Raw genomic sequence first — 24,171 nt, forward strand, 5'->3', positions numbered from 1 at the left:
TCCGCTCCACTCTCCCACCCAGGAGTGCTCACTAAGTATTTGGCCCACGGCTGGTGCTCAGTAAACAGAAGCTGAATGAATCCATGGACCAATGAACACAAATGACTCAGCACCCAGCGAGCTCCGCCCCGTGTTTTCCTGGCCGTTCAGTCAATCAATTATGGGCCACAGAGAAGTCACTGCATTTCAGGCTGAAATTCGGTCTCCTCTACATTTTCCCAAAGACTTAAAACAAATCCAATATATTGAAAACAGAAATGTCTAAACTGGATCAGTAAGGAACGACTCAGTGTGGGTTTTACATAGGATCCCCTGCTGGGAGTCCGAGCGGGCGATGGCTGTGCCCAATGCACTGTTCATGATGTCTTGGACTCAAGGCGAGTTTAATGCCAGTGAAGTCTGCATAGGACCAGGCGGGGGAAGGATGGGCTTGGGGGATGGGAGGGAAAGGAGGGAGGGCAAGAGCTGTGAGTTGGAACGGCCTGGACTCCCTGGCAGATACTAGGGCTTTCATTTAATTGTTGGTCTGCCATTATCCTGTTGGGACTAAGGTGGCAGGAGGTGGGGAAGGTGGGACATGACCACCAGATGCTAAAGTCAATACTGGGAACCACTGGCGAAGGAAAGGAGTCTCCAGCTCTCTGAAGTGAGAGTGTGTGTGCCCCCCACTTTTCAGGCCCTCAACCCCACAGCGGGACCCCAGGATGCCCCTGTTGTGCCAAACCTGAAGCCGGACGCCACTGGTGCTAGCTTTCCTGAATGCTTTGGGAGGCTCCCTAGTCGGCGGGCAGGCTGGCCTTGCTGTCCCTGGGGGTGCAATGGGGGGCGCTGGTTGACGCCGCAGTCTCAGCGGTGGGACAGGCAGGAGCCTCTTCCCAGCTTTCCTTTCTCAATGGACTAAACGAGACTCCACTTTGCTAGAGGCTGCAGCTCTGCATTTCGGATTTTACGGGGAGAGCTTTCAACAGATTGCCTAAAGCACCTTGGCCGGATGGCCAGATCCCCAGCCAAGCCTAAACAAGCTGAGGGGAGGCGGCTGTGTTGACATCTACTACGAGTTAATTTCGCCCCTAGACCCAGGCTGCTGCCACCACCGAGGTCAGCCTGTCTGGGCTGTTGGGCTTGACTGAACCCCGTGGCCACCCTTCTAGATCAAGTGCAGCAGAGAGCTTGCTACCCCAGAATGACTTCCCCTCTCAGCGTCACGTTGGGGGTGGCAGGTCCCCACCAAACTTCCAGACCCTTCTAAACAGCTTTACCTATGTGCCATTTTCCAGTCTCTGTGGACTCTGTACAGCAAGCTATGGGTCCCAGCTCCCAGCCAGCCCCTACTTCCTTCAGGCCTTGTACTGCACGCGACCCTGCCCACTCACTGGGAGAACTTTTTAAAAAAATTTTTTTACCATAAGTGAATCAGTAGCCACTAGCAGGATTGCTAGACAATACATGTCAACCTTCACTTTTTACAGAAAACAGAATGGGTGGTGATTTGCTTGTGGTCCCACGGTTAGTTAGGGGCCAACACCAACACTAGACCCCAGGAGGCCCAGCCCTCACAGGTCCGGGCAGTGGTAGGGCGGGGAAGGGGAGTGAGGGACGGTGTCCTGGTGTCTTTTAGAGAGGAATGACTTTATCTCCATCCACCAGTGCCGGCGGAGTCCCATTTCATAATCGGGCAGACAAAGCCACCAATGTGATCCCCACGACCTTATAAACATTCATTAAAATGCATTTCAAAGCATGTGATGCCTTCCCCACCCCCTAAATAATGAGAAAACAAAGGCAACCCTTCTGATAGAGGCCAAGTTCAGCTCTGAAGTCAACATTATTTCTGGTTCTGTCTGAACAATGACATATGGCAATTCTTCCCTTTCTACATTTTTTTAGTCCAGAATGGCAAAAAGGGCAAAGATTTCTTGGGAAAGGGTCTAGATTATAAGAGTACAGTCCAGGCTCAGAAAATGGGCATAAGGAGAAGAACATATATATATATATATATAATATATATATAAATATATTATATATATAATATATATATTATATATATAAATATATTATATATATAATATATATATTATACATATATAATATATATACAATATATACAATATATATAATATATATAAAACTCTTTCCAAAGAAGTCTGGCAGGTTGCTATAAACACTTGATTTTGAACACTCTAGCTGGAGGTTTAACACAGACATCTACAAAAGGCCAGCAAAAATATGCACAGTCCCTCCTGGGTAAGAATGCAGGAAGCCCAAGGTGTGCAGGAGAGACTGGCTCAGGGCTCCTTGTTTTTCCCTCCAGGGAGCCCGGGGCAAGATTGTCAAAAAGCTGGAAATCGCCTGTGGTGTATTTAGTCTCCCTTCCTCTGTCAGTAGCGCCTCCTGCGGTGCAGCCCCGGCCAATCTGCTCCTGCTTCTGCTTCTCTCAGTGTCTCTCACGCGAGTCCACCCCTGCTCCATCAACACCTTTCCTCAGTACTGCTACACATGCTCCCTGGGAGTTTCCAAGAACCTCACGCTGGCCAGCTAGCTTGGATCTCAAGCCCTCTGAGACAGGAGTGTTCCCCAGTAGACTTGCTCAGAAGAAAGGAGAATAGATAAGACATGAGGCAGCAGGACTGGGTTTGCAGGAAGAGAGACAAGGAGGGAAGGAGGGAGAGAGAGGGAATCTGCCTGCGTGGAGACATGGGATCAGATGAGCACCCATAACTGCCTGTACTTGAGCTGGTGTATCATTTGCATGGTTGTTTTTCAGAACGATGTCCCCACAAACTGATCTTTCTGTAGAGCAAACAGGACTTTCAGCATGTCCAGAATTGCAAGACCCGAGGCTCTGGAGAATCCCAGGGTGGATGGGAACTGCAGGGAATCCTGACTAGCTTCAAGAGGAGTCGGTTTGTCTCAGGAATGACTCTCTGCTAACAGGTGGTTTGGAGCAAGAATCTCACCCTAGAAAGAGGGGATATATTGGCGCCCTGGGCTTGCCCCGAAGTGACAGAGGCTGCACGCTCTGCAGGCAGAGGCGGGCTGGGCTGGAGGGAGGAGCATTGGAGTAGGCACCAAAAGACCTGATGGAAGTCCTAGCTCCTCCATTTGCTGTGTGACTGTGGGCAGGTCACTCCCCCTCTCTGAGCCTCAATTTTTCTTCTGTAAAATGAGTCCTCGGCCTGCCCTGGGTGCCTCACAGCATCTTTGAGGAGTGCACATCAGAAGCAGTCACTGTCACTGATGTCACTCTCCAGGCCCTGGGTCCCCAGGCTGCCCCAGGGCCCTCCAGTGTGGGCCTCGGCTTGCTCTCTGGCAAATAAGGACACATGCTCTAGAATCGGGACATGGGGTGAGAGTGGAGGGAGACGAGCAGCCTGGCACTGATGGCACCGACCTGACGGCCAGCGGCGCTGCCTGTAAAATTCCACCTTCTGCTGCTCGCCGTCGCCCACCGCTCTGGGCTCCACCACACTGTCTGCACCTTCAGGCTTCCCAACATGAGGGCTGTGGCTTCAACAAGCTTCAACCAGAGCGGCCCCAACAAATATAGAAACGATCAGACCTGGGGTTTTTTGAGAACTGTGTTCTCCCTTTCCATAGTGTAGACATAGCAGCTGGAAGAACTGGCAACTCTAAGAATGGCCCCAAACAGATAGATGCGTGTGGATTTAATGGGCTCATAATTCAGCGCTACCGTCCCCTGAGACGCCTCCAAGTATTGCGTCATTGACCAGGCGTTTCTTGAGTGCGAGCCTTGCACTCCTAGGCTGTCAGAACTGCCAGGCCCTTAGTGACAGGCCGGTCCCTCCCATTCACATGAGGGCTCATGAGGCTGAGAGCCAGGAAGAGATGTGCCCGTGGGCCAGTTTCTCTGACTGCCAGGTTGGCCTCTTTCCACTGGAAGAAACCCTGCCCCGGTTTCCTCCAAAGACCTTCCCATGTAGCATCATTAGTTGGATAAACATGACCACTTGGGGGGAGAAGAGAAAGATGGAGTTGGTTTCAAGCACCTGGATTTGATGAGGTTGACCTAGAGGTCAAGCAGGTACTGCCTGTGGAGCCAGACTAGAAGCTGAAGGTCAAAGGCAAGGGCATTGTCTCAGCCCAGATGGGTCTGTCTGTGCAGGACTCAGGTTAACAAGCGTCATCTGTGTTTCACCTGATTTAGGCTAATGCACCCGGAAACATGCAGGGAAGAGGAAAAGCGAAGGCAGAGCCGAGGTTGGAGACCACCAGGGCCACTGGGCAGACCTGGGTTTCTATATGTGAAGAGGGCAGAAGGGCCCTCGGAGTTCATTTAAGCCCAACTTTCTCACTTCTCCCAGGGCTCTGCTTCTAAGTATTGATACCTTGTGGTGTGACCTCTCATAGGTCCCTACCCCACTCTGAGCCTCAGTTTCCCCACCCACAAAGTGAATGGGTCCCAGCTTTGGTAAGCTGATGCTATGACTTTCTTTCTGGACTGCTCCTGCAGAGAAAAGATGAATGCTCTTCTCCCCCACCTAAGAGGGCCTCTCTCCCTGGGGTGCAGATAGGCCAAGGAGAGCCTCGTGGTTCACAAGTGTCCATGCCATGTGCAGGAGGTGTACATCACCTCCAATTCCAGACCATGTTAAAGAAAGCACAGCTTGCCCCAGACCAGCTGGGGTCAAATTATGATCTTCCCCAAATAGCTCTCCATGCCCTCTGCTTCGTGGGGATTGAAGCTTATACAATGCAAGGCACCAGCTTTATGAAAGGGGATATAAGGTTCAGAGAACAAAATTACGTCCCAGGCTTTGTAAGGTTCAGAGGCCAGTCCTGAAGCTTAAGCAGAAGGGGACTTTGCTTCTGCCTGTGTCCCAACAACGGGCTAAATAAAATGGCGACAGGCTTTAGACCATGGCAGGAAGTTCCCTGCATGAGAAACCCAACAGCTGTGTAGGTGGGGGAAGAATCCAGAGACACTTGGTTAGGCCGGTGTATTCTGGAGGTCACATGCTTACTGAATAAGCACATTTTAGTGGCTAGGTGCCAACTTCTGGCTCTAAAATATACTAATGGCCTGCAAATGTACACACCCTAGTTAGTAGATCTTTGAGTCAGGCTGTTTGAGCTCTGATGCCACAGAAGCAGAGGCTGGGAGGGGACATGGGCTAAGGAGCTTCAGGTCAGTGCAGAGACCCTCCCATGGTCTAGGTCCTCTCTTTTTTCCAGCCTGACTGAGGTATGATCGACAGCTAAAAATTATACGTATTGAAGTTGTACAATGTGATTTTTTGAAAAGTGTGCAACGTGATGATTTAACATGTGTATACACTGTGAAATGACTTAGGTCCTCTTTTTTTGAAATGGAGGCAAAATTCGCAGAGCATGAAATTAAGCTTTTGCAAGTGTACAATTCAGTGGCCTTTGGTACATTCACAGTGCTGTGCAACCAAGATGGGGAGAGTTGAGGCCACCTCACAAATTTGTTATCAGAATCACATGAGCTTAGAGGTGGAAAGTGAGCGTAGTGCCTGGCATGGTGTTCATACCAAATAGTCTCTTTCCACTCTTGAAAATGCAAACACATTCTTGGTGGTCCTAAAATAGCCTGTAACATAGTTACTCAGCAGCATTTGCCATTCAAGGCAGATCTGCCTTTACTCATTGGCTGCATTCCTGAACAGCTGTGTGCAAGGCTAACTTTTGTCAACCAAATCATAATAAAATGCAACAAGAATCTGCCATTGAAAGGAAATCCTCAGTAAATCCTTTTATGAAGTTAAGATCTCTCATCCAAACTTATCTGTCTTAAAGGTGTAGTACTCGGAGATATTAGCCTTTCTTGTAATGAATCCTAGTTTAATTTTGGCCACAAACACATGCTGATGTTCCATAGTCCCAAATCCCACAGCAACAAGAGTAGATTACATAATGAAAATAATGAAAACCTTAAAATATTTCTTTCTTTCATTGTGTGTTGAAGGTGTCTGCGATTACACCAGGGAGCATGTCATAGAACCTGAAAAATTTCCCGTGTGTGTGTGTCTGTGTGTGTGTGATGGTGTTGGTGGTGATGGTGGTGGTGGAGATGGTGGTGGTGTAGGAGATGGTGTTGGTGGTGGAGGTGGTGGTGGTAGAGATGGTGTTGGTGTAGGAGGTGGCGTTGGTGGTGGAGGTGGTGATGCTGGTGGTGGAGGTGGTCGGTGGTGATGGTGTTGGTGGTGGAGGTGTTGGTGGTGGAGATGGTGGTGATGGTGTTGGTGGTGGAGGTGGTGGAGATGGTGCTGGTGGAGATGGTGCTGGTGTAGGAGATGGTGTTGATGGTGGAGGTGATGATGCTGGTGGGGGAGGTGGTCGGTGGTGATGGTGTTGGTGGTGGAGGTGTTAGTGGTGGAGATGGTGTTGCTATAGAAGATGGTGTTGGTGGTGGAGGTGGTGGAGATGGTGCTGGTGGAGATGGTGCTGGTGTAGGAGATGGTGTTGATGGTGGAGGTGATGATGCTGGTGGGGGAGGTGGTTGGTGGTGATGGTGTTGGTGGTGGAGGTGGTGATGGTGGAGATGATGTTGGTGTAGGAGATGGGGTTGGTGGTGGAGGTGGTGATGCTGGTGGTGGAGGTGGTTGGTGGTGGACGTGGAGGGGTAGTGATGCTGGTATTGGTAGTGGCCGGAGTGCTGACAGTCAAGGGGCTATTCCTACAGAGTGATTCCTTCTTGCTCCACCTCACTGTAGGAAGCTGCCCTGAGTGGGCCGGAGAAAGAAGCTTGCCCTGAATGTGTTATTAACAGAGACCTCAAAACTGTCTCCTTGCCATCATTCGTAATTACTTTTTTCTCACTTGGAAAATTGAAGCTGAATTACCGGTGAAAACACAGGAGATTTTTGTTTGTTAAAATGCTGCCAATAAAGTAATTTTATGTCAGATTTAACTACAGGAAAGGGCAAGGCATTTCTAAGTTCCTTGGCTGTCATGTGGCTTAAAAACATAGGATGGACAGCACTTAGCTACCGTACACTTAGCTCTTTGAAGCCATATATTCAGCAAGCAGATGTTGGATGTTGGTGTTTGGGGGCTGACTTCCTGGAGGTATTTTATATCAGCCAAGTTCATTGTTCTAAAGCCCAAAGGCTTGACTTAAAGGAGAAAAAGAGGCAAGAAAATGTTGAGATTTTCTGACAGCGTCACACAGACAGCCCTAACACTAGACAACCTTATTGCCTCAAGTTTATTTTAGAAAAAGAGGCAGCTAGCGAGTGGCACTGAGCACCTGTTCAGATGGAGGCCTCTAACTGTACAAAGCAGGGCTGTCTACGGGGCCCAGAACAGAGATCCCCTCAGAATGAGCACATGCCGGGGGAGGAGTGGGGAACCAGAATGAGACGGAGCTGGAGTTCTAGCGGAACAGACGGTATGAAGACAGCAAGAATAAGAACAGAGTGAAGGAGCAGTGATGTGACAGTGGCCAGGAGAAGGACTGGGGGCAGAGCGCTCCAGGCAGGATGGCAGAAGGGAGAGGCCCTGGGGAAAAGCTCTCGGCGCGCTCCAAGGACGGGCAGGTGGCCGTGGCCACTGTGCTTGGTGCACAGCGAGCCAGGGGGACAGCCATGGCTCACAGAGGGACCTGCAGCCCGGGGAAGCGGGTGGACTGTCAGGTGTCTGTGGTGGGAAACCACCGGGCCGGGGGTTATACCGAGGAGTGGTCGGCTCCATCTGTTTGTAAAAGGTCTGCCTGGATGCTGATGGGAGAGAGAAAGGGATAGGTCCAGAGGGCGGTCAGGCCAGCTGTGGCACAGGAGAGGAAGCAGAATGCCTGGAGAGGTGCCAGGATATGTGATTGTCCCTTAAGTGGCACAGAGCTGAGCACCCACTTATGGGAGGAAACTACGGCCTCAGAAAATATGATAAGAAACCCAGTGACCTAGATCGGGGCCTCGTAAACTTTCTGTAAAGGCCCAAAGAGTAACTATCTTAGGCTTTGCAGACCAAGTGGTCCCTGTTGCAACTCCAGACGATATGTTAATGACTAGGTGTGGCTTGTGCTAATAAAACTTTATTTACAAGAACAGGCTGCAGGCTGGATTTAGCCCGCGGGTGGGAGTGTGCCAAGCCCTGACCTACAGCACAGGCTGAGCATCTTCCCCAAGGCACAGAGGTTACTTCCAAATTGCCCTCCTCACACTGCAGGGGGCCATGTAGGCCTACTGTTCACAAGACAGTGGCAGCCAGCATTTCGGAGCTGAAAAGCTTCAAGATTTCTACCATCGTACAAGTTAGGTGAGCATTCCTGAATGGGTGAGGCATGTAGCAGCCTCAAAGGCCACGTTTAACCTGCACTAACAATGGTTATTATTACTGCCCATCTGTTGGGTGCTCCACGGGTTGCATGAAAGAGAACACCGCCTCCTCCAGAATGCCTGGCCGTCTGCTTGCTCTTCCAGCCTTTGTATCCTCGTCAACAATTTGCACCTTGTCCAGCATATGAAAGCACACCCTCCTCCCTCGGGCCTTCAAGGGTCTCTAGGATAACTCGGCCTCGAGTCCCACCCCTTCCACCCCAGGCCTCCACAACGTAGCTCTCAGAAGACTGGGGCTGTTTCCTCCTCATCTCTGTACCCCCAGAGCACCTAGTGTCGTGACAGGGCTCAGCTGGCATCTGCAGATGTGAATTAAGCCCTGGAGCAGAAGGTTTCCTACAAACGATCCTGTTCTCTTCCATTCCCAGCACAAGGCCCAGAGGCAATCGCTTTTCAGAAATTGTGATGAATTCACTAACTGGCCCCATGAAGGACACGCCTTCTCCTTCGTGTGTCTGGGCCTCTTGTGGTCAACAACGGAGGTGACCTGAACGATTTCTAAGGGACCTTCTGGCCAAGAGGAAAGGCAACCACTGTCCACCGAGCATTTACTCTGGGTCACGAGAGTGCCTGTGTGCCAGCTGACAGCCTTGGAGGGGGGCGACCAGCCTGGAGAAACAGCTCTGGATGGAGTCAGAAGAGGGGCCGCTCCCTGCAGCACCAGAAGGAGGCACACAAAGGGGGTTTCTGAGGAAGGACGGGGTTGGGGGGAGAGGGGTGAGGGGGCAGGGAGGGAGGGGTGGCAGCAGCCACACCTGGGCCTTGGGTCTGGGCCCTCAGGGGTCGAGTCCGGCCTGGGCTCCTGCCCGTCTTTCTAACTTTGGTACTTCGGGGCTGGAGATCTGGTGAGACAGGGGAGGTGGTAGATGAGGAGAAAGGAAAGGCCAAGGGGCAGCAGGCAGGGTTTCGACCAATTCTTCTATGTCAACTGCAGACATCAGCATCTGTAGCCTAATCTTTAGAAGTGCATGCTTCCTGTCCCCTCCCCAACCTGAGGTCTAGAACTGGGTACCCCAGGGGCAGCTTATGACCCAAATATCTGTCTGCAATCAGAGCCACGTTGAGTTCTCCAGCTGGGGATTTTCAGCAAAAGCAAGGGGCCTCAGCCTACACAGGCCAAGCCAGAGTTTGAGGAGCCCTGGGTCTGCGCCCCAGGGCTGCCGCCCTCTGGTTTGCACACACCCTAGATGGGGGTCGTGCCTGAGTGTCAGCTCAGCCAGACTCTCCTGACACCCTGATCTGGGGTCCAAGAGTGTCCACCCTCCCCCTCCCCCGGGCAGCTCAAGCTCCAGACACCTGTCACCTCGGGCCTGATGTCAAGGAAGCTGTGGGTAGAGGCCAGGCAGGAACGCAGACACAGCTAACGTGGGCTCCTAGAAGTTCAGAAATAGGCAGTGCCGAGCGCCCAGATGCCAGTGGGTGCCAGCTGCCAAACAGACCTCCCCTCCCGGCAGCCCCCCCTGCAAACAGACTGCGATTTTCAGGTCACCGCTTTGCTGGATGGGGCTACCCAGGTGGGACCCGGATGCAGAGCCCAGTGGTGACTGGCCAGCCGAGCAGCGTGCAGCCTTCGCAGAAGAGCCGAGCTGAAGGCAAGGCCTCTGCCTGGTGGCCCAGCCTGGCGGGGTGTCTGGAACAGGGCCGGGCCCTCACTGCAGGAGGAGGGGGCGGGAGGAAAAGGAGCGAACAGCTGCGTGCTCCGTGGGGAGGATCCCCAAATAGAAAGTCACATACGCACTGCAGGCTTTGACCCAGAATGCTCAGAGCTACACCATAAATCCAGTGCTCCTCAGGCAGCGGGGCTGTTGATGAGCCTGAGATATCCTCAGGGGCCCTGTGTCTCTACCTGAGCTCCAAGGACACTTGTCTCTCATCGCCTTTCTGAGCCAATGCCAATCTCTGATCATTAAAAAAAAAAAAGTGCTCACAGCGGTAATACCCTGTGTGGTTTACACTGCGTTCATATCCACACCTTGTACATCATCATCTGACGTGGGCAGAGGGCACAGCCTCATGCAGGATCCCAGTAACTGCCGGGGACAGCCACCTCCCCAGTGAGCTGATTCCTGGACCCCCCGGCTCCTGGAAGCCGGGGCCATACACCCTTCTCCCCTCTCCTGGGGCCAGTGCACCCTGCCCACAGCCGGCATAAAGCAGGGGACACTGGGCTGCCTCTCCAGGCTTCCAAGAGAGCTGTTTACACAACACAGCCCAGGTCCTGGCTGGCTGTCCCTACTCCCTGTGGGGTTTTAATTAGCCTGGCTCTCGGCTCACAGGCTGGATGATGCTGGTCAGGGCACCTGGGTTTGAGATCGGAATTTCCAACCTACTGCCCGCGCAACACTGGGAAAGTCCCTCGGTCTCCTCCCCGGTGAAGTGGAAATATTAGTCCCTGTGTCATAGGAGTTGACGAGTTATTGTCTACAAAGGAACATGCACAAGAGAGCCACTTGGCCATCCTCTCCTCCCAGCTTCCGAGGAGGACAGGCAGAACTACAGAGTAGGACATATCTGTTCCCAGTGCAGGAAGCCTGGGAGGAGTCTACCTACCCCTTGACTGGGAGCTGCTGTAGCCCATGGTCTAGCACAGGGCTGGGCACACAGGAGGGACCCTGGAAATGTGGCAGGAGGCCTGAGATATGCAGGCCCTCTGACCTCAGGAGCAAAGGGACTTACCCAAGGGCTCACAAAGTGCTAGTTAGAGCCCTGGGATGAAATCTGAGGTCTCCTTACTGAGTCCCCTGCACTTTTTGCAAAGAAAAGTGTGTGCTTCCGAGGATGAGGGGCACAAACCCCCAACTTGATCAGACGCCATGGCAGCTGGTGAATGGCCCTCCTCCTACTGGGCATATGTAAGGTCACCAGCCTAAAGCAGAGGGACAGACAGGACTCCTCAGCTCCATTTGCATTTGAGGTGACAAGAAGGAGAAGAAGGGGTGAGCCGTTGGTTTAGGTTATACTGCAGGTGGAAAGCAGGCTGCACTTGGGGCCACCCAGATGGGGACCTTTGATAGAGCTCCCCACCTTCGCCATGAGCATCTTACTACAAGTCACTGGATTTCTTGGATCTTGGCGTCCTCATCCATAAAGAGGGGCAATGGCTGGGAAGGTCGGAAGGAAGACTGGGCATGCCAACTCATGGTAACTATAGAGTCAGCCATTCATTATCATCACATGACGACACACAGAAGGTGTGTCGTGAGCGCAGCATCCCGTTCCTTCTCCGACTGTACGTCTAATGCCCTCAATGCCTCCATGTTCTCTGGAGCTGCCTTATGAACGGAATAGGCGGCTGCTCAGAGCTGGGGAATCTTCGCAACTTTGGGTGTAGACTGAGAAGGAGACGACTGGGTTCCAATTTCATGTGGGCTCTGAAGCGCTCCCATCTGGAGTGCTAGTATTTTAGAGATTTGTGCACTAGTAATCAATCCACTCACCGTTCTGGGGGAGGAGTGGAGATCTTAACTTCAAAAGGAGGAAGCAAACATTCTGCCTCCTGTTAAAACTCCATACACTCACTGCAGAGACTGGATGCCTTATTAAGCTTGGGTGGATGCCCAAGTGTTCAAAAGGTAAAACTCCAGATCACGAGTCATTAAGCAATCAGGCTGCTGAATGAATGAACAAATGCTGAGAGGGTGCTGTGCTTTCTTACGACTACTTTTTAAAAGGGTGTTGGTGGGGCACATGGGGGGAAGGGGAAGAGGATCCTGCACCTACAACTCACCCACTTTTTCCCCTAGGGATGGAAACAAGCGTGAAACAAAGGAGAAACTGCAAGTCCCGTTGAAGCTGACCATGAACTCTGGATACATTACCAAGAGGCTTTCCTTCACTGACTTATTTCTTGACCATAAAAGAGAAGCAAGAACTAAAAAGGGTAATTAGGATGGAGGGTAGAGATTGCCATGGAAAGATGCCTGATGGGAGGGCTGGCAATTTGGAGGACAGGCCAAAGTAATTGCTCCCTCTCTGCCATCCCATCTTTCTGCCATCTCTGTGAGAGCTGGAACTCCAGTAAACAAAGTTTTGTAAATGTCTCAACTGGATACCACATTTTCAGTACATTGTTGGTGGTAGACAACCAGGGCAAAAAAGAGCAACAGGATTTCAACAATGTACCCGCACACTTGTGCACAGATCAGAATCCTCAACTAAATAGAAAACTGACTTACTGAAAGTGGATTGCCCTTGAAATTGGAGAAGCCAGGCCCTCTAGTTATGTGAAATGACATTACCTCAGAGCCCCCAGCTCCCAGTTCTCTGAACAGGAAGGAAGCAGACCCACGGGTCTAGAAGAGCCATTTCCTCTCTGCTCTATTAATTGCAGAGATTAAGTGAGCCACTCCTTTGTGGACCTAATACACTGAGATAACAGCCATTGTGTTTGCGGCACCTCCTACTAACTGAGCTAACCCTGGTAGACTGGCGAGGTTGCAGGTTTTTATTGTCAGATTCAACCAACCAATGGCTCTCTGGAATCCCTAACCCTGAGTTTCGGACCCATGGATGCCATCTGAGTTCCAAGGGAAGAAAGCAGAAATGTGTCAAATGAGTTTTTGAAAGGACATCAGGGCCAGAGGATCGAATGGGAATATCTTTCTGTGCCCTACTCACCGGCTTCCTGTTCTCAGTGGTACTAGGAAGCTAATATAATATATCTAGTGCCTGTCATTCCCACATTCCTGGTTTCTATTAAGGGAAAAAGTAGGTCTTTTTCCCTTTTCACCCTTCGTCTCTTTCCAGTTGAACGGGTGCAGTGCAGAGAGAGCTGGACTGGGAATCCACATGGAACCTTGGACTCTATTTCCTGTTCTTCCAAAAACTCACAAGGGGCAAGGTCAGCTCATCTCCTAGATCCCTTCTAGGTCAGATTTCAGTTCCTTACATTTTGGGTTGGTTGATCGCCACCAAGTTCGCACAGAGAATTTCAATAACACATCTTACGTTCAAGTTTAAGATTAGAAGCATTCAAAACCCCCCTCCCCCCCGATAGCCCATTGTCTGACCGATTCCTGGAGCTTTCTGGGCTCCTGACGATTTCCCACCATGGCGAAATGGGGAAGCATGCTCTTGATTACAAGCCGACTTTTCCAGTCATCCATTGTTTGACCTGCAATTTTATTCTTGACTCTCCAAGGCGCTTCCCAAACGACCTAGACACAGGGCTTAGGGAGACAAAAAGTACACTGTCTTTCAGATATGAAGATGAGACCATTGACCCCGTGAATCACAGACTTGCATTCTGAGGACAGGTTTAGGTGGAGTCAGCCACGTTCGTTTTCCTGTCTCTCTTCCCACCCCACCACCCTCATGGAGCCCCTCCCACCTCCAGGGAAGAAGGGCACCTCTGGGAGGCACTTGGCTGGGATGAGACCGCAGTCCCTGGCCATGGGGTAGAGTGAAGTTCACTGGAGAGCTGAGGGATGGGTGGAGAAGCAGCCCAATGTACCTTAAATAACAGCGGGCTTAAAGGCAGGGAATGGGGCTCCTGGGTCTGGCTTTGCTTGTGTGGTTCGCAGTGAGATCTGGGGAAAGGCTTTTCTGTTTTCTGACACAGGGTTTTTTTTTTTTTTAATATGAAAACCATGGTGGTTGGATCACGTGATGGCTTATTGCCCCTTCAGCTCTACTGAAGCCTTTGGCCCATAGAAGGAGCAACTCCCCACTCTGCCCGTTAGCACCCAGCCAAGTGAGCTGACTAACAGGTCATAACCTGACAGTCAATGGAAAGAAGCAATGGATGTTGGAAGGGGCTCATGAAACCCTGGTGAACTGGTTTACAAAAAACTAACCGAGCTGGCTGCCATCACGGCTGCCCCAATTTATGCCCTCCATGACAGGTGAGTGGACACGTGCAAACACAGGTACAGCGGATTTTTTTCGTTTTGTTTTGTTTCATTTCTTTTTGTTCTCGCAATGTAGATGTGGAATAAGAGCTCTGCTAAGACATTCATATGAGAGGGAAGCTCTCCTTCCCATAGATCTACTTGGCAGTACAAAACCAGGTCTAAAATTTCCATGTCCAGATGCCTGGCTCTAGAAAAATGGAGAAGTACTTTCCCCATTCTCCCACTGAGCACAGCTGAAACCTCTGGACATTACATATAAAACAAACATAAGAAGACCCTGAGAGGTGGAGAGAAGAAAACAGGCTGGATAGGGACCTTGGGACCTAAGGAACAACGCAGTGGCGAGCTCCCTGGGTTTTCATTCTGCCTCATAGATCCCAGATCAGGGCCTGAAGAAGCCAACAATCCAAAGTGCCAATGAACACAGACAAAACGCCTCCAGCAAAAGTCAAAGGACCAGGAAAGGGGCAGCCTCCCAAGACCGAAAACTTTTATACAAGAACCACTCTAATTCAGCTAATAGAAAAAACGGTGGTCCCACCCAGCCCCATCAGTAAAGGCCAACTGGGGGCCTAGAATCCACTCCCACAGAGCAGTAATGAGTCATCTCTCCCTGTCCCTGCTAGGGTGGTGTTAGAAGAGACCTCACAGAGAGCCAGGACCTTTGCCCCTGGCACAGTGGTAACAGGTCCACATCCCATCCCTTCCAGTGTCAGGGGAGATCACATGGGGAACAGTAATGAGGCACTCCTACCTATCCCAGCCAGGGTGGCATTAGTGGAAGCCCAGTGGGGAGCTGGAACTGTCACCACTGCCCAGCAGTAATGAGAAGCCCTGACCTCCCCGGTGTCAATGAAGGCTAAGTGGGGAGCCTGGATTTCTATAGCTACCTGGCAGAAATGAGAGAGTGCTCCCCTTTCCCTGCCAGAGCATTGTCAGAGGAAGTCAGCTAAAACAGAAGATCTAAATAAGTGCTGAAAAATATGCTTCAGGTATGGAAGGGGAATCAAGACCTTCTTAGATGAAGGAAAACTAAAAAGGAAAACTAAAAGAATTTGTTAACAACAGACCTCTCCTAAGAGAATGGTTAAAGGAAGTTCTCTGAACGGAAAGGAAATGATAAAAGAAGAAATTTTGGACATCACCAAGGAAGAAAGAACAATGGAAAGAGAAAAAAATATGGGTAAATAGAATAGACTTTCCTTTCCCTTTCAAGTTTTCTAAATTATATTTGGTGGTTGAAGCACCAATTATAACAGTGCATGCTGTGGTTCTAAATGTATGTGGGAGAAATATTTAACGATTACCTTATAAACAGAGGAGGTTGGTAAAGCAGTGGAAAGAGAGGTAAGGTTTCTATACTTCACTTGAACTGGTAAAATGTTGACAACAGTAGACGCTTATAAGTTATGTATATATGATATAATACCTAGAGCCAGCAAGAAAAATGGTATATGAAAAGAAACATGCAAAACACTGTACGTGAATGATCAAATGGAATTCTAAAAAATATTCAAGTCACCCACAGGAAGACAGGAAAAAGAAAATAGAGAAACAAAAATAGAGAGCAAACAGAAATTAAAAATAAATTGGCAGAATTAAGCACTAACATCAATAAGTACATTAAGTGGAAATGATCTAAATACACCTATTAAAAGACATAAATTGACAGAGTCAATAAAAAAAATAAGCCAACTATATGATGTCTGCAAGATGCTCACCGCAAATATAATGATATGGGCAAGTAGAAAGTAAAAGGATGGAAAACATGCAAATGTTAATTTTTTTTAAAAAAGGAGCAGGGGTGGCTCTAGTAATACCAGATAAAGTAACTTCAGAACAAAGAAAATTACCAGGCACAGAGAGGGGCATTACATTATGGAAAAAGGGTCAATCTACCAAGAAGAAAAAGTAATCCTAAATGTGTATGCACCAAACCACAGAGCTACATGATATATGGAGCAAAAATTAACATAACTGAAAGGAGAAATTTACATTTATAGTGGAGACTTCAATGTCCTCTCCCAATAGTTGATAGAACAATTAGACAGAATATCAGCAAGATGTAGAAGAACTCAACACCACCACCATCTAATAGGATCTAATTGACATTTATAGACCACTCCACCAAGAAACAGGAAAATTTACATTCTTTTCAAGCATCCAAGAAATATATACCAAGATAGACATATTTTGGACTATAAAACAATCCACAAAATTTTTAAAAAGTTGAAGTAATACATGATGGCTTAGTATATTGTGAATGTACTGATGCCACTGAATTGTTACGTGAATTTCACCTTTATTTAAAAAAATCAATACCAGCAAATACTGGCAACAATGGGAGAAACTGGATTACTCATACATTGTTGGAGGGAATGAAAACTGGCACTTTCTTAAAAACTGAACATGCAGCTCCTACATGACCCAGCAATTGCACTACTGGATATTTATCCCACAGGAATGAAAACTTGGTAGTCATACAAAAATTTGTAAACAAGTGTTTATAGTAGATAGCCCCAAACTGGAAACAACCCAGAAATCTTTCAATGAACAAAGGATTAAACAAACTGGTACCTGTATACCATGGTACACTCCTCAGCAAAAGAAGGACACGACTGTTGATATATATATATATATATATATATATATATATATATAATGACTTGGATGAATCTGCAGAGAATTATGCTGAGTGAAAAAAAAAGGCAACCCCCAAACTTACATACTGTGTGATTCCATTTATATAATTCTTAAAATGACAAAACTATAGAAATGGACTGATTAGACATTGCCAAAGGGTAAGGAGGAGGTTGGTGTGGGAAGGAAGTGGATGTGTCCATAAACGGGCAAAATGAGGGATTCATGTAGAGATGGAAATGTTCTGTACCTTGACTGTACCCATGTCAGCATCCTGCTTGTGATATTATACTACAGTTTTGCAAGATGTTATCATTAGGTGAAGCTGGCTAAAGGGTACATGGGATCTATTTGCATTATTTCTTTTTTTTAAGAATATGTTGGGGGTAGGAGTTTATTAATGTATTTATTTTTGCTGTGTTGGGTCTTCGTTTCTGTGCGAGGGCTCTCTAGTTGTGGCAAGCGGGGGCCACTCTTCATCGTGGTGCGCGGGCCTCTCACTATCACAGCCTCTCTTGTTGCGGAGCACAGGCTCCAGACACGCAAGCTCAGTAGTTGTGGCTAACGGGCCTAGTTGCTCCACGGCATGTGGGATCCTCCCAGACCAGGGCTCAAACCCATGCTCCCTGCATTAGCAGGCAGATTCTCAACCACTGCACCACCAGGGAAGCCCTATTTGCATTATTTCTTACACCTGCATGTGAATCTACAATTATCGCAAAACCACAAATTCAAAAAATCATATGACCGTATTATGTGCTGCAGAAAACGGACTTCACAAAATTCGACACCCATTCATGATGAAAACTCTCAGAAAACCAGAACTAGAGGGGAACTTCCTCAACCTGATAAAGAACATCTACAATATATCTACAGCTAACACCACACTTAATGATTAAAGACTGAATGCTTTCCCTCCACGATTGGTAACAAGGCAAGGATATCTGCTCTCTTCACTGCTTGTATCAAATCGGTATGTTGTACATCTTAAACTTACACCATGTTGTGTGTCAAATATATCTCAATAAAACAAAAACACAGTACTGGAAGTTCTAGCTAGTTCATTAAGGCAAGAGAACTAACAAAAGGCATACATATTAGAAGCAAAACTATATTTATAGGTGATATGATTGTCTACATGGAAATCTTACCAAATTTACAAAGTAACTCCTAGAACTAACAATTAAGTCCAGGAAGTTCTCAGGATACAAGATCAACATATAAAAATCAATTGCGGGCTTCCCTGGTGGATCAGTGGTTGAGAGTCCGCCTGCCGATGCAGGGGACACGGGTTCGTGCCCCGGTCCAGGAAGATCCCACATGCTGTGGAGCAACTAAGCCCGTGTGCCACAACTACTGAAGCCCACACACCTAGAGCCCGTGCTCCACAACAACAGAAGCCACTGCAGTGGGAAGCCGCGCACTGCAACGAAGAGTAGCCCCCACTTGCTGCAATTAGAGAAAACCTGCGTGCAGCCAAAATAAATTTAAAAAATCAATTGCACTTATAAATACCAGTAACTAACGCATGGGCGCTGGAATTAAAAATACAATGCCGCTTACTATTGCTCAAAAACTTCTTAGGTGAAAACCAAGCAAAACATGCATAGAACTTGCATGCTAAAATCTATGCAACACTCATGAAAGATCAAAGATGATCTAAACGAAGGGAGGGATACTCCATGTTCACAGAATGAAAGGCTCAACATTCTAAAGGTGTCAATTTTTCTCAAATTGATATAGAGCTGTAACCAATTCCTATCAAAATCCCAGCACAATTTTTTGCAGATATAGACAAAATTATTCTAAAATTTTTATGGAAGTTGCAAAGGAAGTAGAAGAGCTGAAACAATTTTGACAAAGAAGAATCGAGTGGAAGGAATCAACCTACCCGGTTTCAAGACTTATCATATGACTGCATTAGAGAAGATAGTGTGGTGTTGGCAGAGGGACAGACACATAGATTACTGGAACAGAACAGAGATTCCAGAAATAGACCCACACAAATATGCCCAACTGATTTTTGACAAAAATGCAAAAGCAATTCAGCACAGGAATGGTAGCATTTTCAACATATGGTTCTGGAACAACTGAACATCTATAGGCAAAAAATGAACTTCAAACTCAACCTCATACCTTACACAAAAGTTAACTCTAAATGGACCATATAGTTAAATGTAAGATATAAAATTACACAAGTTTTAGAAAAAGGTAGGAGAAAATCTTCAGGATGTAGAGCTAGGCAAAAAGTTCTTTCTTAGACTTGACAGCAAAAGCGTGACTCGTAAAAGGAAATATTGATAAATTAGACCTTATCAAAAGTAAAATCTTTTGCTCTGTGAAAGACCCTGTGAATAGGATGAAAAACACGACTAGGAGAAAATATCTGCAAACCTCCTATCTGATAAAGGACTAGTATCTAGAATATATAAAGAATCTCAAAAACTCAACAGTAGGGAAACAAACTACCCAATTAGAAAATGGGAGAAAGACATGAAAAGACATTCCACTGAAGAGTTTCTACGGAAGGCAAATAAGCACATACAAAGATGTCCAATATCATTAACCATTAGAGGATTGCAAATTAAAGCCACAATGAGATACCACTACTTACCTATCAGAATGGCTAAAATAAACAGCAGTGGGAACACCAAAAGCTGGTCAGAAAGTGGAGAAACTGGACCACTCACTGCTGGTGGGAAATGTAAAACTAGCCATGCAGCTGTAGGATGACACAGCACTTGCACTCTAGGGCCTTTATTCCAGAGAAATGAAAATTTATGTCCTCAGAAAAACCTGCAGCAATATCAATTTTCTGGTTTTGATACTGTACAACTATTCTATAAGATGTAACCATCCAGGGCCTCTCTATACCCTGTTTGCAACTTCCAGTGAATCTATAATTATTTCATAAAAGAAGCTAACTTCTATTCAAAAAGGATTTCAGTGTCCAGACCCACAGGGATACATTCTTCTTATTGCTTCTGGGGCACGTCCAAGGTAGCATTTTTTTTAAAGTTACTTATGTATTTATTTTTGGCTGCCTTGGGTCTTTGTTGATGCGTGGGTTTTCCCTAGTTGCGGGGAGAGGGGTGGCGGGTACTCTTCGTTGCGGTGCACGGGCTTCTTGTTGTGGTGTCTTCTTTTGTGGCAGAGCACGGGTTCTAGGTGCATGGGCTTCAGTAGTTGTGGCTCTCGGGCTCTAAAGCATAGGCTCAGTAGTTGTGACGCATGGGCTTAGTTGCTCCACGGCATGTGGGATCTTCCCGGACCAGGGCTCGAACCCGTGTCCCCTGCATTGGCAGGCGGATTCTTAAGCACTGCGCCACCAGGGAAGCCCCTAAGTGGCATTCTTTTCTCAAGCAATGTACAGAAGTTTGCGCAGACCTTTTTATTCTTGAAAATACAAGTCCCACTCAAATCTTTGTTGAGTGTTTCAGGGGCCAAGCCCAAGGCCTCAGCTGTGACCACACTCAAATACTAGGGTCTAGAGACACCCTAACGAGGACAAAATGTCATATAATATACAGTGCGCCCAAATAAAAATGGAAAAAGGAGATCTCATTTACTGCTGAAGCATCACTAACTCCCTGGCCCAGCATCTCGAGCCTGTGTGAGGGATGGAGGCCCAGATCTCATTTTAGCACTGGCAACACAAAACCTACCAATACCAAACAAGCTACCCATTTAGCTCTAAGGAAAAAAAGGCAAAATTAAAAAAAGAAAACGCCGCTGTGGTTCTTAAAGACTCCACTCTACTGATTTCTTGACCCACCCCTTTGTGGTTCCCAGCAGCCAATGTAGAGAGGACAGGCAGAGGTAGCGGCCAGAGCTCCGAGGATAAAGGCCTGATGCTCTGGTCTGCAGGAGCAGCCTACTGACTCAGCACCGCATCACCGAGTTTGGGTACCGGCTGGGACCAGGGCTGGAGAGCGTGGCCAACAGAGGAAACGCAGGTGAGAGTTCCTTGCCTGGAAATTGACTTTGTTTGGTCCAAGTCAGAAGGCGTCTCCTGCCGTCGGCACGCCAGCCTCTGTGGCCATGATATCGTTTCCTCTTTCCCTGGAGATGAATCTGGGCCTGGGAAGCAGCCCTTGGGCAGACCTTCCTGCCACAGCAGGGGTATGCTACCTACCCACCCCCACCCCCAGCAGCATCCACGAACACCTGTACAGGAAGCCTATGTCCCCCATAAAAAGAAACCAATCCTCAGCAATGTTTCTCCCCCAAGCACAATCCAGGACTGTGGATGAACCCCCAAATCATCTGCCAAACACACTTTGGATTTCACCCTCAGAAATCCATGTGAATTCAGTTTTCTATATCCGTGTCGGGTTTAATACAGAAAGATAATGTCCCCCCCAACCCATCATCAAGTAAGTTGATGCTCCAGGAAGAGGCTTTGCTCTGGGGCTCTGGAGCCTGTTCATGTGGGTGAGGGCTGTACTCACACTTCAGGTTCGGAGCAGAGGTCTGAGGGCAGTCTCTCTTTCCCCGTCAGCCTGGGCTCTGAAGGCACCCGAGGGCCCCCAGGGTTATCACTGGCTCACCCCTCTCCATCTTAGCCAAGGCCTCTACTACTGGACCTCTTGCTGCCCAGACCTGTGGACTCTGTCAGATGCCTGATGTCCACGTCAAAGTGCCAGTTGGGGTCACATCTACATTGTTGCCCCCTGAGTCTGGACATGACAGAGGAAGGAAACAAAGAATCAAATCAGAGGCACTTGGCAAGGAGGCAAGCCGAGCATGAGGATGGAGCAACCCTGAAGGACTGAAACCTTTCCAAGTGCAAAAGAGTCCCAGTCCCCTGCCCCCCAGGAACTAAGCAGCAGAAAGAGCCTCAGGCTTCAGACTGGAAGGTATAAAGGTGAGCTGCATTGTGAAGCCAAGTTGGGTGCACCCCACATCCCCGAGTGCATCCCCCATCTTAGTTGCTTCTTCCTCTGCGCTCCCTGGATGAGGTGACGAGACAGGTTCTGCTCAGCCACTCCCAAAGGAATCTCTGAGACCATGATGTCCCATCCTGGGTCTCTGGCTTGTTGGGCATATTTTTGGTCAGGATGGAAGACATTGGATATTAGAGTCCTCATTTTTTCAAGGGTGGAATTTAGCTTCCAAACCAAAGAAAAAGCCAAAAGATCTCTGGACTTCAAATGGGCTTACAGAGGAATGGAAGACATCTGGTCGGGTGAAGGTAATGTCAATGGCAAAATAATTCAAATCTGTCTTCAGACATGTACATTGGTGTTAACGTTGAATTGTTTCTCCCCCTCCCCATTCATGTGTTGACGTCATAACCTTCAGTATTTCATAATTAGACCTTATTTGGAAATAGGGTCATTGCAGATGTGACTGGTTAAGATGAGGTCATACTGGAGTAGGGTGGGCCCCTAATTCGGTATGATGGGTGTCCTTATAAAAAGGGGAAATTTGGACACAGAGGCACGCACACAGGCAAAGGCCACGTGAAGACTGGAGTTATGCTGTCATAAGCCAAGGAACTAGCACGCACTAAAAGAAAGCTGGACTGGATCCTTCTTCGGCACCTTCAGAGGGAGTGCAGTCCTCCTGACACCTTGATCTCAGACTTTACCTTCCAAGACTGTGAGAAAATTCTTGTCTATGGTTTAAGCCACCCAGTCTGTGGAACTTTCCCATGGCAGCCCTAGCAAACTCATACACTGGGGATAAAAATCTTTCTATAGCAAAGGCGTGGATGCCACTGAGGGCTGGCCTGTGCCAGCTCCTCCGGGAGCTTTGGGGCTTCTTTACTCTTCTGGTGTGAAGGATCCTCTCTTGTTTGGGTGACTAGGAGCTAGAGCGTTCTGAGCCCAGGGCTGTCTTTGGCTCTCGGCACTTAGAGAACGCCCTGTTCTGGACCCTTATAACTCTGCCTGCCCCATGAACCTGCAGCCAGGAATCATCTGATCCCAGGCAGCTCTGAAGTGGAGCCCCCAGCACAGAGCTCTGCTCATGGCAAACGCCTCACAAACTTTTGTAGACAAAACTGGGGTGCAGGGCCATGTGGAAAGCGAGAGGAAGCAATGGGAAGGAGGGACCTCTAGTGAAGGGTCACACGGCTTGATGGCAGGCTGAATACAGGCCAGGAGGCTAAGGCCACTCCTACCGTCCAGACCTCCAGCAGAGAACGCCTCGTGGGGAACAGATCCAGAAACTCACTGCTGTCAGTCATGGGCACTTTGGGCTGTAATCGCAGCACCTGACCCCGCTCGAAAGGAACTGGATGCTGCTAATTCCGATCTGCCATGAGCAATCTTGGTGTGAAGGTGTAACGAGTCAAGTGAGACGCCCCGGTCCAGCGGGAGCCAGTCCTGGGAGAGGCAGGCAGAGCCCAGGCTGGAGACAGGCGGGTTGAGAGTGAAGAAGGCCGGGCTTCTAGATGTTAGAAGAGTCAGGGCCTCGGAGCCCAAGGAGAGGCCGTGAAGCAGGAAGGCTGGCTTGTAGGTCATGAGTTATGGGGCTCTGGGAAAGCTGCTTAACCTTGAAGAGTGAGTTTCTTTATGTGTAAAACACTAAGTTCTGTACAGAACTCTAACGGCTACCACTGCATGTGAACAGATTCAAGCTTGGGTGGTGGCTACCCTAGAACCATTTGAAGGAGTCTCTCAGCCTAGAGCCTTGGTGACTCGTTGGGTTGGAGCCCATGTGTCCTTAGGAAGGCATAACACATTGTTCAATATTTCTGTGCGTTTGAAAGGACTGCCTTGACAGTATTTAAGAGCCACAAGGCATATAATTAGAGCCTCGTATTAATAAATACAACAATATTCTAAAATACAGCACTTTTCATTTGTAAAAGTTGACTTGAAAAAGCCCAGAGTGACGTGGAGAAATTGGAACCGTCACATATTGCTGGTGGGAATGTAAATGGCGCAGCCATTCTGGAAAACAGTTTGGCAGTTCCAGAATAAGTTAAACATAGAATAGCCATATGGCCCAGCAATTCCACTCTTGGGTGTATATCCAAGAGAAATGAAAACATGTCTACACCAAAGCTTGTACATGACTGTTCACAGAAGCACTATTCATCATAGCCAAGAGGTGGAAACAACCCAAATGTCCATCAACTGGTGACTGGATAAGCAAAATGTGGTCTCTTCATACAGTGGAGTATTATGCAGCCATAAAAAGTCATGAAGTACTGGTACACGTTACAGCATGGATGAGCCCTGACAACATGAGGCCAAGTTAAAGATGCCAGGCACAAAAGACCACACAATGTATGCTTCCATTTATATGAAATGTCCAGAATAGACAAGTCAAAACAGTGAAACACATTGAATTGTATACTTTTAAAGAGTGAATTATATGGTATGTAAATTAGATACTAATTAAACTTT

At 48.2% G+C, this 24,171-nt stretch overlaps 1 protein-coding gene across 10 annotated transcripts in view; it reads right to left on the bottom strand.

Moving 5' to 3' along the window:
• MAMLD1 (mastermind like domain containing 1) overlaps positions 1 to 24,171 on the bottom strand; it is a 116,638-nt gene that overhangs the window by 40,446 nt on the left and 52,021 nt on the right. For all 10 annotated transcript variants that reach the window (XM_060087661.1, XM_060087657.1, XM_060087660.1 and 7 more), the window contains exon 2: positions 13,328 to 13,486. In XM_060087661.1, coding sequence (XP_059943644.1) covers positions 13,328 to 13,423 — 96 coding nt within the window. In that variant the 5' untranslated portion in view covers positions 13,424 to 13,486. The remainder of the gene's footprint in view (positions 1 to 13,327; positions 13,487 to 24,171) is intronic.

Source organism: Mesoplodon densirostris, chromosome X, assembly GCF_025265405.1.
Source record: "Mesoplodon densirostris isolate mMesDen1 chromosome X, mMesDen1 primary haplotype, whole genome shotgun sequence".
Taxonomy (NCBI): Eukaryota; Metazoa; Chordata; class Mammalia; order Artiodactyla; family Ziphiidae; genus Mesoplodon; species Mesoplodon densirostris.